The sequence below is a fragment of the Coregonus lavaretus genome (genome assembly GCF_964263955.1).
Source record: "Coregonus lavaretus genome assembly, chromosome: 1".
NCBI classification, from domain to species: domain Eukaryota; kingdom Metazoa; phylum Chordata; class Actinopteri; order Salmoniformes; family Salmonidae; genus Coregonus; species Coregonus lavaretus.
In genome coordinates, this window is record NC_139988.1 from 16661407 (window position 1) to 16678215 (window position 16809).

At 40.8% G+C, this 16809-nt stretch overlaps 1 protein-coding gene across 1 annotated transcript in view; it reads right to left on the minus strand.

The window, feature by feature from the left end:
- The window catches only part of LOC311135886 (sorting nexin-29-like), a 157344-nt gene that overhangs the window by 59080 nt on the left and 81455 nt on the right, over window positions 1-16809 (minus strand). Inside the window, exon 15 of the mRNA XM_084169909.1 lies at window positions 13486-13592. Coding sequence (XP_084026035.1) covers window positions 13486-13592 — 107 coding nt within the window. The remainder of the gene's footprint in view (window positions 1-13485; window positions 13593-16809) is intronic.

The window sequence follows — 16809 nt, forward strand, 5'->3', positions numbered from 1 at the left end:
GAGAGAGAGGAGGGGCTGACATCAACTGACATCAGAGACGGCAACCCAGTCCAAATTAAGGCCAGTGCTGTTATTATTCACAAATCTACTTTCCCTCACAGGATATAATTGATACATTGTGTTTACATAGAATATTTCATGTTGTGACCATTTCGCAAGAGCTTGGCAACAGACTGATGAATTTATGTAATTGATAATTGCACATTACAGTTTTTGTCAATGACTTGTTTTGATTAGAGTTGTGTTGGAATTCCAGCATTGAAATTATTCTGTAAAATTAAGGTAATTAATTGCTTATTAAGCAATTGGGTAGTGTTGCTGGTACAGGTATTTTATTTTTGAATTGCTCTGGAGTTGACTACTTTCCTTTACTCTTCCTCATCGGATGTGGTAAGATTGCCACTAATCAATAATTTGGTAAAATAAAATTCACAGAATAATTAGTAATTCATTATTTGATTGATTGATTTGATTAAAGTTAGTTGATTGATTTATTGATTTGATTTGTTGATTGATTGACTTGATTGGATTACTTAGTTGATTGATTGATTTGATTGGGTTAGTTGATTGATTTATTGATTTGATTTGTTGATTGATTGACTTGATTTGGTTACTTGGTTGATTGATTGATTTGATTAAGTTAGTTGATTGATTTATTGATTTGATTTGTTTATTGATTGACTTAATTGGATTACTTAGTTGATTGATTGATTTGATTAGGTTAGTTGATTGATTTATTGATTTCATTTGTTGATTGATTGACTTAATTGGATTACTTAGTTGATTGATTGATTTGATTGGGTTAGTTGATTGATTTATTGATTTGATTTGTTGATTGATTGACTTGATTGGATTACTTAGTTGATTGATTGATTTGATTAAGTTAGTTGATTGATTTATTGATTGATTGATTCATTTGATTAGTAATTGATTAGTTGATTGGTTGGATTGATTGATTGATTAAATTAGTTGATTGATTTATTGATTTGATTAGTTTATTGATTTGATTGGTTGCATTGATTGATTTGATTGATTAGTAATTCATTGATTGATTTGATTGATTAGTAATTCATTGATTGATTTGATTGATTAGTAATTCATTGATTGATTTGATTGATTGGTAATCCATTGATTGATTTGATTGGTTAGTTTGTTGATTGGATTAATTGATTGATTGATTTCATTGGTAATTGATTGATTAATTGATTGATTGATTTCATTAGTAATTGATTGACTGATTGATTTGATTTCATTGATTGATTGAATTTATTGATTGATTGATTGATTGATTGAATTGGTTGATTGATGTATTGATTTGAATTGGTTAATTGATTGATTGGATTAATTGATTAATTATTTTTTAATTAAAAAAAAAAAAAAAAAAAAAAAAAAAAAAAAAAAAAAAAAAAAAAAAAAGGGGAAAACTAGAGGGTAACACATAACAAGTGCATTACAATGGGAAAAAAGGACATCAAAACTACAAAAGCAATTACTCCTCTTCATGTAGTACAGAATAGTAATCCACTAGTTAATGGTATAGCAAAATTATCTGAAAAATGGAATAAACGTTGGCCTGACATTGAACAACCATGGCCATTGGAAGGCACACTTAATCCAGACGTCATCAAGATAATGCAAGTGCTTGTATCCACGTATAAGACAGATCAAAAGAAGGGGAAGAAAGGAAAACTTCGTCAAGAAAAAAGACAAAGAGAGCTGGGTGTTCTTAAGCTTTTTGAAAATGAAGGACAAAAACTGATAAAAGACACAAAAGATAAGAGAGACAGAGGTGCAGAGAAAATGGCAAAAGAGGTGAAGGTGACAGAAAAACTGATTGCAGAAGTTAATACACCTTTCTCATATATGGATTCAGCAAAAACACCCCCACCTTATGAGAAAGAAGCCAAGTTTAAGGACGTTTATCCTCAGCTTCCAGTGATCATTCAGGAAGGTGATTATTGCATCAGAGATGAGGATGAACGAATAATAGAGAGGGGACAAGCAGAAACGACCATAAAGATGAATCCAAACTCCAAAGGCAGGAAGACAACGAGATCTCTGGAGACTAAGGGTAGAGTGAGATCAAGGAGGATGGAACTTGGTGATGACGATGATGATGAGGATGATCAGAGTGATTCAGAAGAGATCATGGGTGGATATGACCCTGTCATCAGACAGAGGTTGGCCAGAGCGGAAAGAAGGGGTGATGGAAGTTGGAAGAAGAAGAATACAAGCGATTCAAGCCCTGGTGAAAATGAAGATGGAGACAGCGATGAAGATTTGGAGACTAAAGGTGCTTCATGTTCAAGAGGATTTTATCCTCCAATGACTAACACAGAAGAAATAGAAGGTGATATAGACCGATGCGTATCATACCTGTATAAGGCCAATGATTTAGAAGAAGTAAAAGAACTGGAAGACCGACTCAAGAAGCTGCTGAGGAAAGAATCCCAAGAATCTGAAAAGAGATATACATTGAGGCCAAGGAAAGATGGCACTAGTAAGAGAATTATGCCGGTGATCATTCGAGGACAAAACCTAGAATATAAGCCTTTGCAGAACACCGATATGTCAGATATACTTGAGAAGCTGCCTACTCTTCAAGATGGAGCATATCCTTGGATTTCAAAGTTGGAAGAAATTACGGTGGGGACACAGTCTGCCATAGGAGACATTAAGAGACTTTTGGCTAATCTCCTTGGGATTCCAGGCATGGAAGAAATTTTTCAGAGAGCTGGACTTCATAGATACGTGGGAACTGCTGTGAATGATCCTGAATTGTTGGCTGCAAGCAGGAATCGGCTGTGGAGAGCACTGAAGGATACGTTTCCAACAAATGTGCATCCTGACAACATTCTGATTGACCCACTAGGACAACAAGAAAATCCGAGAGCCTACGTGTCAAGAGTTCATCAAGTATGGAGAAATATTACCGGAAATGATCCAGATGTGAGTCAAATTGAGCAGTCAATCTTGAGAGCTAAACTACAGATGGGACTGCCCTTACCGGTAAGGAGCAAACTGGCAGAAGTGGTTGGACTTGGAAGCATGACAAAAGGCGTCTATACAGATCATATAGCCCATCAAGTGGATCTGTACCGGAAAAAGGAACACAACCAGAAAGAACAGGACCAAGAAACTCTCAGAAAACTCAATCAAATACAACTGGTGGAGAATAAGAAGGAGAAAAAACAAGCTCTGGTTATGCAGAACCAGGGTAAACCAAATCAACAATCACTGCCACAGCTTCAACCAAACCAGTTCCAACCACAATTGTACCAGACACCAATAGCGGTACCAGTTGTTTCATATCCACAGCCAGTTTCTGGACAGAGACAGAATTGGAGAGGAAGAGGACGAGAAGGTTCAGGAAGAGGAAGAGGAGGAAGATTCAAGCCACACTTCTTGCAATCTTCAGAAGTGTGTTATAATTGTGGACAGGTTGGTCATTTTGCCCGTGAGTGTAATGGGCCAGAAGGTAACACCAGAGGGAATTTCAGAGGAAGATACAGGAGCCAGTCAAGATCATCTGGAGGACCGGTGAACCCTTATAGGGGCCCGGAGCAAGGATTCTAGAGGTGCCCAGAAGATCCGAAAGGGGGGTGTCAGCTGGTAGCATCAGGACCGGAAAAAGATCCAACAATTGAGGTAAAAGTAAACAAACGACCATTGGAAGTGATGGCGGATAGCGGAGCTGCTTTTACCTGTGTTCGGCCTGAAGATGCTACACATCTCCCTATGTCCAATCAACTAATTAGGACAATCGGATTTGAGGGAGTGAAACAGCTGATTCCTCTTACGGAACCAATTGAGCTCTGCTATGAAAATCAGAAAATTACAATACCCATACTAGTATCAGAACATACACCTATTGCATTGTTGGGAAGAGATGCATTGTGTAAGTTGAACTGTACAATAAAATGTACACCAGACGGCTGTCTGGTAGAGATGCCAAAGGAAAATGTTTACCAATTGTCGATGACAACTGAGATGGATTCTTCTTCAGTATTCTGGATTGGAAATCTCAGTGAAGATTTTTTGAAGCAGGCTAAGATATGGGAGAAATTCATTGTGACAAACATGCCAGATGCGAGGCTTCCGGAATATCCATCTCATTGTACGCTCAAGTATTTCAAGAATGCTGCCCAATCGGACTCAGAGGAATGGCTGAGTCGTCAACCAAAGAAAGTTCAACTTACCTCATGTTGCATAATTTTAGGACCACAAGGAGCAGCTATGAAGATAAACACAGACGATTATCTGGATAAAGAATTTGAGATTGAGAAGAGTGTGCCACATGTGACCTTGTTGGTTTCTGAAGGCTATGAGCAGAAGCAAATAGGAGAAATGATGACAGAAGCAGAGAAAGCTGTTTTCATACCGATGAAAGAGAATTTGGCGATCTGGAGGACTGAAGATCATCGATTTCTCAAAATCATGATTTCGGCTCAAGGACAAGGAGAGCCACAAGCTGTACGGATAACACACGAATCTATTTGCAGCATGAAGATGGATTCAGACCCTATGAAAGAGGAGATGTTGCAACAAGTTCCAGAATTTCTGTGGTCTCAACACAGTACCGATATTGGACTTGTGAAATCAGCCCAACCGGTGAAAGTTGAACTTCGACCAGGAGCCAGACCTCCTTGGAAGAATCAGTATCCATTGAAAGATGAAGCAATCCAAGGGATCGAACCACAAATTGAAGGACTTTCGAAAGCAACTGTTTTAAGGACAACAAAAAATCCTCAGAGTAACACACCTTTGTTACCTGTGAAAAAACCAGATGGAACTTATCGTGTGGTTCATGACTTGAGAGCAGTGAATGAGGTAGTAACTGACTTTCCAGCGGAAGTGCCAGACCCGCATACTTTGTTAGCCCAAATTCCTCCTGATGCGACACATTTTACAGTGTTAGACTTATGTGGTGCATTTTTTAGTGTTCCACTTAGTGTAGAGAGTCAGGGTTTATTTGGGTTCACATATAAGGGACAGTTCTATGAGTACAATCGCTTACCACAGGGTTTTCGGCACAGCCCGCACATCTTCAATAAAGTATTGAAGGAAGATCTGGTAGGGATAGATCAGATATTGCAAAGCACTGTCATTCAGTATGTAGATGATATAATTATCTGCTCACAGGATAAGGAAACATGTCATAGAGACTCAATTAAACTGCTACAGGTATTGGCAGAAAAGGGACATAAGGTTTCACAGAAAAAGTTGCAATATTGCCAGGAGAAGGTTGTCTATTTGGGTCAGACAATAACGCACGGAAATCGAAGCATTTCGGATAGTCAATTGGAAGCTATTCGTAAGGCTCCGAAGCCTAGAACTGTCAGAGAGATGATGACATTTCTTGGTATTGCTGGATATTCTTCAGCTTGGGTTGAGAGCTATGCTAGTTTGACAGGACCTTTGAGAGCTATGGTAAAGGATACTGGAAATGGTCAACTCCATAGCAATCTTTCCTGGACACAGGAAGGCCTTGTGGCATTTGAAACGATCAAACAGAGGTTGCAGGAGGCACCTGCACTCACATTACCAGACTACTCTAAGAATTTTCTGCTATATGTGTCTACTTCTACTGGAGGCAAATATGCATGTGCAGTTCTTTGTCAGCCGACAGGCACAGGGACAAATCCTCAGCCTATTTCCTACTACTCTACTGCCTATTCAGAAGTAGAACTAGGACTACCACTGTGCTACAGAGCAATGGTGGGAGTATATTCAATGTATAACAAAGCATCATCCGTTACAATGGGTTACCCAGTAACAATTCTTACCCATCATAGTCTCAGAAATCTTCTGAACTTTGGGAAATATACATTGACTATGCCTAGGCTCAGAGACTATCACAGGCTCTTAGAGCAGGAAGATGTCACCCTAGTAAGGTGTGATACGGTGAATCCAGCCGAGAATTTGCCAACTTCAGAGGATGGTGAACCACATGATTGTGTCCAGGAAGCAGAGAAATACTCAAGGCTTCGATCAGATTTGCAAGCCTTTCCATTACGTGAAGCAGACCTGGAGTATTGGACTGATGGGTCTTGTTATCGTGTGGGAGACAAGTTGTGCGCTGGCTATGCAGTAGTCAAAGCCCAAGGAACTGGATTTGTCGTCGAGAAGGCTGAAGTAATACCACAGCCTGCGTCTGCACAACTTGCTGAACTTGTGGGGCTAACAGAAGCATGTTTGTTAGCAGAAGGAAAGCGAGTAACGATATACACTGATTCAGCATATGCACATAGTGTATGTCATCTGTTCGGAGCAGTGTGGAAAGGTCGAGGGTTTAAGAAAACGGATGGTTCTCCGATACAACATCATGCGCAAATAATGAAACTGTTACACGCTATGATGAAGCCTACAGAGATAGCGATAGCTAAGTGTGCAGCTCATAGGACAGATGTGTCGAAAGTTACACAAGGGAACAAAGCTGCTGATGAAGCTGCAAAAGCCGTCACAGGAGCGGACAAATTGGGCAAAGTTTTTCTGGTCACTCATGCAGTGGACTTGGAAGACAAAATTACGCTTAAGGATGTGATTTTGATGCAGGAAGCTGCTTCTACGATCGACAAACAGTTATGGCTTGACCGAGGTGCCGTCAAAGATGCTACTGGTCTGTGGAGAAACCATGAGGGGTTGATAGTAGCGCCTCCAGACCTATTAGGTCTGATGATTCAGGAAGCACATGGGTTAGCTCATGTTGCAAGGGGGGAGGTTAAAAGAAAGATCACAAAGGAGTATGGTTGTTGGGCACCATATTTGCTTGAACAAATTGACCATGTCATAGGCAGGTGCACAATTTGTCTGAAAAACAATGTTCGCCGGGGTGTGACTGTTCTTCCTGGCCACATTCCTACACCGAGAGGTCCTATGCGTGAGTTGGTTATCGACTTTGTTGATATGATAAAACCAGTTGATGGGAAAAGGTACATGTTGGTGGTTGTTGACAGATTTTCACGATGGCCGGAGGCCTGTCCAACCAAGCGAAAAGATGCTCAGTCGGTTGCTAAGTTCTTGTGCAAAGAAGTCATAAGCAGGTGGGGATTTCCCGACCGAATATCCTCAGACAATGGGAAAGAATTTGTGGATAAATCAGTGAAATTGACGTTGCAAAAATTGGGAATTAAGCAACGTCTAGGAGCAGTTTATCACCCACAAAGTCAAGGGATTTGTGAAAGAATGAACGGTGTCTTGAAAAATCGCATTATCAAAATTTGCCAGCATACGGGTCTAAACTGGATAGCGGCGCTTCCTTTAGCATTAATGGTGTGTCGCTCAAGTGAGTTGCGTGATCTACGTATGACACCCCATGAACTGGTCACAGGAAGAAGGATGCCTACGCCTTGTTTGCGAACAAGCGGAAAGGGTCCAAGCTTGGCTCTCCTGGAAGATGAAATGAGAGCATACGTTACATACATGGCCAATTTTCATAAAAAGCTGTCCACGTATGTTTCTGACAGGCAAAGAAAAGAAGAGGTGCAGGAGAAGCTTGATGAGCAAAAAAGGAGTACAGTGCAACCGGGGGACAAGGTGTTCGTGAAGGTATTTAGAAGGAAGTGGTATAACGAACGCCGTGAGGGACCATTTGAGGTTGTTCGTAGTACTGGAACAGCTGTGCAGGTTAAAGGATCTCCAACGTGGTATCATTTGTCACATTGCGTTAAAGCACCTGGAGAAGTGGTGCCACGCATAGAGAGAGAGGATGTTGAAGGCTCAAGAGAGCAGGATGACGATAGGGAAGAACAGGTGGAAGGAGAGATGCCTGACAATATCCAGAGTCAACACCCGGAAGGAGAGATTGTTCATGTTGTGGACAACATTGATGATAATGTGTACACTTCTGATGATGCCAGAGATGACTCTGCAATGGATGGGAAGGAAAAGAGATTTGGGGACATTGACTTTCAATACGTCCCAGACACAACAGGGAATACTTCAGTGGACTGTGAAACCACGGAGATCACCAAGGGCAACTCTGTTACAGGAGAAGCTGATGATTCAGTTAGACAAAGTAGGCCCAGACCAGTTAGGAGAAAAGTCAGACCAAAACGTTACGAAAACTAGGGTAGAAGTAACCCTAGGAAAGTCAGCTCAGCTTCCATGCCAGTGCACGAGAGAGAACAGTGGTGAAGGGAAATTTAGAGTTCAGTGGGAAGACAACCATGGCAGGAGTTTAGATCTATTAGGAGCAGTTGCATTGAGAAAGTATGCGTTGCTGAATGATAAGAGAAGAATGAAGATTGAGGGTGATTGTACTCTCTATGTGTACAATTCCCAGCAGGAGGATCAAGGCGATTATAAATGTATTTTTTATAATCCACAGTTTGAAAGTCAGGGATTAGAGTCGGGACTAAGAGTTAATGTAGTGACACTAGTGGTGATAGATGGAAGTATAAGTAAAGAGCTCCAAGGTATAGGGAAAATAGATGAATCCACAACTATTACATCAACACTCCAACCTAATGCAACAACAGTAAGAAGCAATTCAACTCTTTCAACATTGACAGCTGTTAAAGCTATAAATGTATCACATTTCATTACAATGGCGCCTCAGAAACTCGTTCCAACACCAATTTCAGACAAAAATATTGTCATTAGGGCTAGGATGGGTGGTACAGCTCATCTTCCTTGTAGATGTGAAAGACGGAGTGGGGGTGGTGATATTCCTCCCACGTGGAGAGATAATTATGGAGAAGAATTGTTGTTATCAGGACTAGAAGTAGAAGCTGTGCCACCTAGCCAAAGGAAGTATATTTTGTACAACGATATGAAATGGAAAAGGGTTATGAGTGATTGCTCACTCATTTTGCGTAATATTACATGGGAAGATCAGGGAGAATATACTTGTACTTATTTAGAGCCAGCATTCAAATTTGTTCCGGTTAAGAATTACTGGTTAGAAGGCTATGTAACCCGGAAGGTGACGCTTATGATAGAAACTTTAAAGTCTGTTGAAGTTTCCACAGTTACCAAAGGAGTTCAGGAGCAGCATACTACAGTAGCTACTCCAACAATGAATAATACACAGAAGACATCTGTAACTTTGCCACTAGACCTAATCAAGAGTGTTAATACATCAACTAAAGCCACTATTTTAACAATAACTTTGGAAGAAATGAATGTTACAACAGCAATAACAAGCCCCGGAAATGTGACACAGACACCAACAACAACTTTCCTGAAACTAAAGGATGTAGTGAACGTGACTCAGAAGTCTGTGATACAGATGGAGAGTGCTGTAAATGGTAGTAAGGATAGTGTTGAAACAGGAGAACAGATGGTAGCAGTGGATCATGTACATTCATCTGAAATAGTGGAGAATACTATCCCGGGGGTACAGAATGAGTTCTTGGATTTTGATGGAAGACAAGAACATATATCTGATCAATACCGCTCGTTAGGGAAGAGAGAAACTAAATGGAAAGCATATGGATTTGACTCTTCTGTTTTGCAAATTAAAGATAGATGGGCAGGTAGGAATCTATGGTTCCAGCAGTTAACTCATTCTATAAGATCAGTGAGGAATCTTGAGGGTCCATGTCTGCTGAGAATTCCATCACCAGGCACGTGGGGTTCAATCTTAGAGACAGTGGCTCAACCTCTATCAACCGCGTGTCAATCTTATGCTTTATCATGGTTGTTGTATCAGCAACAATCAGTAACAGATATGATGATGTCATTGTCGAGACATTTGTTTAGGCCTAAGTTTAATTGCTCTTGGTTAAATGAATTACCCTATGTCAATTTGTTAGATCAGAATGAAAATCAGTTAACAGCGATTCCTGAAGCATTGGAGGTAAAACCAATAAGGGCTAGAAGCTGCTTTTGTTCAAATAAAACATATGATGGACCAGGTATGTTTATGGGTATATCAGATTGTGATGAGTATATGATGACTTTGGATAAGCATGAACGTAAGGTTAGTGGTGAGACATATAAAGTAACTTTTCATGTTCCATCTAGTAAGAATAGAAGGACTTTGATGGTAAAAGATCAGCTTTTGCCTGGAAATGTGACTATTGGGAATTTTCGAGATATTTGGTGGGTTTGTGGTGATAAAGCATATATATTCTTACCCTATGGATGGACAGGATGTTGTTACATGTCAACGTTGAAACTTCCATATGAGGTCTATACTATCCAAAAGGGAAAGGCATCGGACACTGCTAAATCTGATTCTAGGTCTGGAAATAGGGTGAAAAGGGAAATGGCACAATTTAATAAGTTGGAGTCCTACCATTGGAGGATAAGTCTAGGAGAGAAGTGGGGACTTGGACTTTTTCCATGGTATGGTGTAACATTTTTGGCAGATCACATTGATAATATTACCTATACTTTGCAGGGTTTTGCAAATGAAACAATACGAGGGTTTGATCTTCTGTCAAATACTCAGAGAAGTCACAGACTGACGTTGTTGAAACATGACATGGCTCTTGACTATATTTTAGCCAAACAAGGTGGCTTATGTGTGGCTATGAATCTGACGGGAGATGATTGTTATACTTTAATCCCCGATAGTTCCGATAATATCACTAGTGTTATAGATGCATTGAAGAGTATAAGGGATGCGTTTGGTCAGTCAGAAGGAGCTGGATGGTCAGCGAAGGCTTGGTTGCAAGATCAGTTGGGCCCAGTGGGAGCAGTGATAGTTCAGATTTTGGTAGCAGCTCTTATAGCGCTGTGTGTTATGTTTTGTTTTTGTACTCTGTTGTTGACTTTTGCGAAGGCTATGATATTGAGATGGGTTGGAGTTGTGATGCCTGGGGACAACACTCAGATGCCGTTGTTAGCTGTTACTGAACTGGATGGAGATAAACAAGTAGAGCTAGATGGAGTATTGATGGATAGATATCCATTTTAAATATCCGATCATTTTTCACGTCTTTACATATTATTGTGATATTTAGTGTTTTGATATGAATCAAAGGGGGGAAATGGAATGTCATTCATTTTATATCTAATTTCATATATCAATTTTAGTTGACATTGATGTTTTAATTTGCATGTGTTGTTTTGCAAAAGATACTGTTTGGTATTTTCTTTTCTTCCAGAAGCATATGGGGGAATATGTAGAGGGACTCAAATACTCAAACATGGACAATATGAATGGACTGGAGGAAGTGGAACAAGGAAGGAGTGGAAATGTTCCGATTCCATCATCAACGTCGCATTGAAAGACGACACTGTGGAGGAGATGAAGTGTAGTGGACTACATTCCAGTGTTATATTCTTTCTGTATTAATCTTTGAACAATTATGTTTTCTGTGTTGGGTACATGTGGGGACCTCAGATGTTTTTGTTTATTTCGTTGAAGTTTAGGGATATGGGGTCTAGGCAAGGACAGAGAGAATCCACAGGAGGGTCCGATGGGTCGACCAGCCTGAATGTGGACATTTTGATTGTATTTTGTTTGCTGGGGTTTTCATATGTATTCAATTGCATCATAGCTTAGAATGTATTCATGAAGATGTGTGAATTGATCTGGAGTACTTAGGTGGTCGCCTAGGGCAGAGGGGCCGTGAGAGAATTTTCCTGTCTTGACTGACTGATGGATATTTGGAATGAAAGCTGCCAGACAGGTTTTTCGCTCTTACACTCCATGACAATTCATTTACACTCCATGACAATTCATTTACACTCCATGACAATTCATTTACACTCCATGACAATTCATTTACACTCCATGACAATTTATTTACACTCCATAACAATTTATTTACACTCCATGAAAATTTATTTACACTCCATAATAATGTATTTACACTACATACAAAAATGTGTCTATATAAACATGTGTTTAATCTCCATTAATTTTGGTTTATTGTTAAAGTTACTCAAGAGCAAGAATTGTTATTTGTCATAATCCTATTCTTTTTGTTTTCGAGACTTAATTAGTCTCGAAGGGGGGAATATGTAGTATCTTAAACAGTCTACAAATGCTGATTGTTGCAGGAAAGTGTGATAGAGGGAACTTGGCCCTAAGATTTTGCTGATGTGGCAAAATGAGGTAACTCTATTCTACATTGCTGGAAACATCTGGAAATCATTACTTATGGAAATATGATATGAGGAGTAAGGTAGAAAAGACCAGGGATTGGATGTTAGAATCACGCCATGCTCTGGCCATGTATGATATAAATGCCATGTCTTGAACAGAGAAGGAAGAATAGCTAATCAGATTGGCTCGGGCTGTTTTCCAGACATCTGCAGGAGTCTGTCAAATTCTGATGCTGGAACCTTTGTTATAATAAACCTTTGAAAACAGAGTACAGTGTCGGCGGATCTTCTTATCATCACAAGCATGGACCAGCAAAAGTGTTTCTTTTAGTAACCACACAGACAAACCAGTTAGTAACATAATGGGGAGGACAAAAAAAATGTAATCTCTGTCTACAGTATAAAAGTAAAAAAAAAAAGAATGTATGCACTCACTAACTAAGTCGCTCTGGATAAGAGCGTCTGCTAAATGACTAAAATGTACTCTGTCAGTCCCCATCCCAGCATGCTTAGGGAAGCCCTATTGAGACCGACAGGCAAGTAAATGATCGCATCAATAGGTAAACACAATAAGAAAGACAGTTCATAAATAAGTGAAAAAATAGCTTTCCCAAACACAAGCAGAATTATTTCTTATAAAATAAATATAAAACACTTAGGAATAATTGACAGCAACCTCATTAGAATAGAGGCGGGCGGTGTTCACTGGATTTGTTTATTTTTATGTAATTGTCACTCAGCTCAGAGTGTCACACTGTCGGTTGGTCATTAGCTACCAAGCATGCCAAGAACTCCCAGAACCACCCACTCCCTGTCTCTGTCTCGGAATGACTGAGGCTGCATCCCCATCCTCTTGCTTTACTGATCAGTGATGATTGTGTAGATAGTTTAAAGTTGTATTAGTCGTATGTACAGGATACAAATGGTATCCTATCCCAGGTATTCACCTCTTTAAGGAATACCTTTAAGGAATACCTGGGATAGGATAAAGTAATCCTTCTACCCCCCCCCCAAAAAAAATTGTAAAGTGGTTATCCCACTGGCTATAGGGTGAATGCATCAATTTGTGAGTCGCTCTGGACTAGAGCGTCTGCTAAATGACGTAAATGTGCCCTTGAGCAAGGCACTTAACCCTAATTGCTCCTGTAAGTCGCTCTGGATAAGAGCGTCTGCTAAATGACTTAAATGTAAAATGTAAATGTATACACCGTCCAATGACATGCTAACAGTACTTGCAGGTTCCTTCTCGAAAATGCAACAACAATAATAAATCATAAAATATAAAATTACGAACATAAAGTAAATGGCTCCGTAGGATAGAATAAACATTTGAGCTCCACCTAGTTGCTGCCATATGCATAGAGATCCATGACTTATCTGTCAGCTCCATCAAAGGGAGTGAATGAGGGCAGAAGTGAGAAAGCAACTTCCTGGAATGAAATGCAGCCTTAGTAGTGGTAAGACTGTAACAGTAGTACCCACCTCTATGAGTTTGCGTTCGTAGCTGGCAGCCAGCTCCTCCACATCCCCCATAGACCTGCTCTGAGGGGCCAGAGTAGGACCATCACAGTTCCTCACCATGGGGAGAGCTGGAAGAGGAGGGGGAGAGAGACAAACAGTTACTTAGGGAACAATAATAATATTTTTGTGGGTGCTTATATTTGTCCTGTTCCACACATGTACTATTGTGTATTATAGACATGTGTGAAATTGAATTTTATTTTTTGCATATCCCAACTCCCCCTGCGACACCCTCGGAGAGTGGGGTCTCAGCCATTATCGACGGCAACCTTGGAGCAATTAGGGTTAAGTGCCATGCTCAAGGACACAGACAGATTTTTCACCTTTTCGCCAGTTTAATCCCCGAGCCGACCTTTCAGTTACTGGCCCAATGCTCTAACCGCTAGGCTAACTGCCGCGCAACATAATTATCAATAATAATAATAATAATAATAATAATAATAATAATGTGTTTGATATGTCTGGGGCAACAACAAAACACACACACACCATTATCATTTGAATATTATGCAGAGGAGTATTGTCTTGTCGGTAGTTAAAGTAAGAGCCATTTTTTCACACAGCTTTAATTGTCTGTTGGAGGTTTGGGTCGAATAGCAGAGGGGTTACTTCCTGCTTTAAAACAGCCTCTTCTCTAAGGTACCAAACCCACTGTATATACCAGGAGATGTTAACAAGTAAACATTGGCATTATGACAACCATTTTCTCTAATGACTGTCTTTTGCACCAATATTAACTTAAAAAATATATATGTTTTGTTTTTCAAAACTTCAGACCATTCCATCAAACTGCCAACCTTCTTGGCTCTCCCACACACTCCCAAAACAGTGGTTCATCACTACTAGTTCCACCTGGCTAACGTCATTAATACTGAGCCTACAGCGATTCCACATGCGCTATTAACATGGGTAATCTAGTTATAGGAGGGAGAACAACAGAAGTTAGACTTGGAGGAGCGGTGGCGTTGTGGCTCCTACAGGGGAGATGGATAATTTCTCCCCACTGCAAACTGAATTGACACCTTTATATCAAGGTTAGATTACACACTCAAAATAAAGGCAGAAACACACACACCTACAGCATTGAGGCGACAAAGACGGAGATAAAAATCTCTCTCCACAAACTCAAGCACACACACGTGGGCGCATAGACGATCACACAAACACAAATGTCTCCGAAAACAAACAATTATAATCCACATAGAACAAAATATGTAGGACTCAATTGTTGTAGTTTTTGGTTGAATTTGATGACAAATTGGCCTGATCTGTCCTAATAGTGATAAAGGGCAGTGTGTGTCTGGTCGGAGGGGCAGATATTGATTAGGGAGGGTGATTGCTGGCCTGCAGCACACAGCTCTCTGCCACAACAATCCTAAGGCTTATCTCTCACTACCAATAGCCTATATGGAAAGGCTTCCCTGGAAAGCCTCTCTAGCTGTGATTCCTCCAGCTGGAAGCGTTAACCAGTGGAAGCTGTCAAACTGGAGAGTGTAAATAATATATATCCAGTGCATATCCAGTGTTTTTCACAACAGGCCGTTCTTTACGCGCAATGAAGTGGAGAGTATTATTATTATTATTATTATGTAGTTAACGGCCATCAGAAATCATTTTTCTTTCACTCTGTTCTGCACCACAGGCGGTGGGTGTACTGAACAATGGAAAAATGTATTACTACCATCGTCAGTGGCAATTTATACATGTTTTCTAAGAATCACTCAATAAGAGCATTGGGGGACGACACAAACCGGTTCCTGAATGTTTAGTGCAGAAAGACAAGGACAAACCTACAAACAAACACACACAGATTCATAACAAGCACGTAGACATGGTAGACTTTGTTTATCCACAGGGGAGAAGGCAGGAGAGGCTAGGTTAATTAACGTGGTAATCAAAGCACTCTCCTTTCACAGTCCCATCACACACACACTGTCTGCTTCCTGTATCGCTCCTCCAGATAACTCTGTTGTGTGTGTGTTTAGTTTTTAAAATCGGTCCATCGGAGTGAGACTGTCTGCACTGATGGCCCCGAATTACAAGAGCAGGCGAATCTGATCCACAGGCATGAAATTACACACCAAACACACACACACCAACTAAAACAGGACTTTGTCCTATTCTGTTAAAACAATAACCCGTAAGTGAATGTGTGGAAATCCCCATTTAACATGCTCTGATGACAGCAATCAAACTGTTTGGCTGACCAGTGCATGCTGATAAGGTATGTCAGGTGAGACTGGACTTCTAACGGAGTTGAAACTGAGTCCAGATCATATCTAAACTAACACAGAAAAACCACTGTCAAAGCTATAGAGGATTTTTACTGGTACAGCTTTTTCAAGGGGTTGTGCACTACATGGCCAAAAGTATGTGGACACCTGATTGTCGAACATCTCATTCCAAAATCATGGGCATTAATATGGAATTGGTCCCCCCTTTGCTGCTAAAACAGCCTCCTCTCTTCTTAGGTTTTCCACCAGATGTTGGAACATTGCTGCGGGGACTTGCTTTCATTCAGCCTCAAGAGCATTAGTGAGGTCAGGCACTGATGTTGGGCGATTAGGCCTGGCTCGCAGTCGGGGTTCCAATTCATCCCAAAGGTGTTCGATGGGGTTGAGGTCAGGGCTCTGTGCAGGCCAGTCAAGTTCTTCCCCACCGATCTCGACAAACCATTTCTGTATGGACCTCCCTTTGTGCACGGGAGCATTGTCATGCTGAAACAGGAAAGGGCCTTCCCCAAACTGTTGCCACAAAGTTGGAAGCACGGAATGTCATTGTATGCTGTAGCATTAAGAGTTCCCTACACTGGAACTAAGGGGCCTAGACCGAACCATGAAAAACAGCCCCAGACCATTATTCCTCCTCCACCAAACTTTACAGTTGGCACTATGCATTGGCACAGGTAGCATTCTCCTGGCATCCGCCAAACCCAGATTTGTCTATCAGACAGCCAGATGGTGAAGTGCGATTCATCACTCCAGAGAACGCATTACCACTGCTCCAGAGTCCAATGGCGGCAAGCTTTACACCACTCCAGCCGATGCTTGGCATTGCACATGGTGATCTTAGGCTTGTGTGCGGCTGCTCGGCCACGGAAACCCATTTCATGAAGCTACAGACTAACAGTTATTGTGCTGACGTTGCTTCCAGAGGCAGTTTGGAACTTTGTAGTATTTCAACCAAGGACAGACGATTTTACGCACCATGTGCTTCAGCACATGGCAGTCCCGTTCTGTGAGCTTGTGTGGCCTACCACTTCGCGGCTGAGCTGTTGTTGCTCCT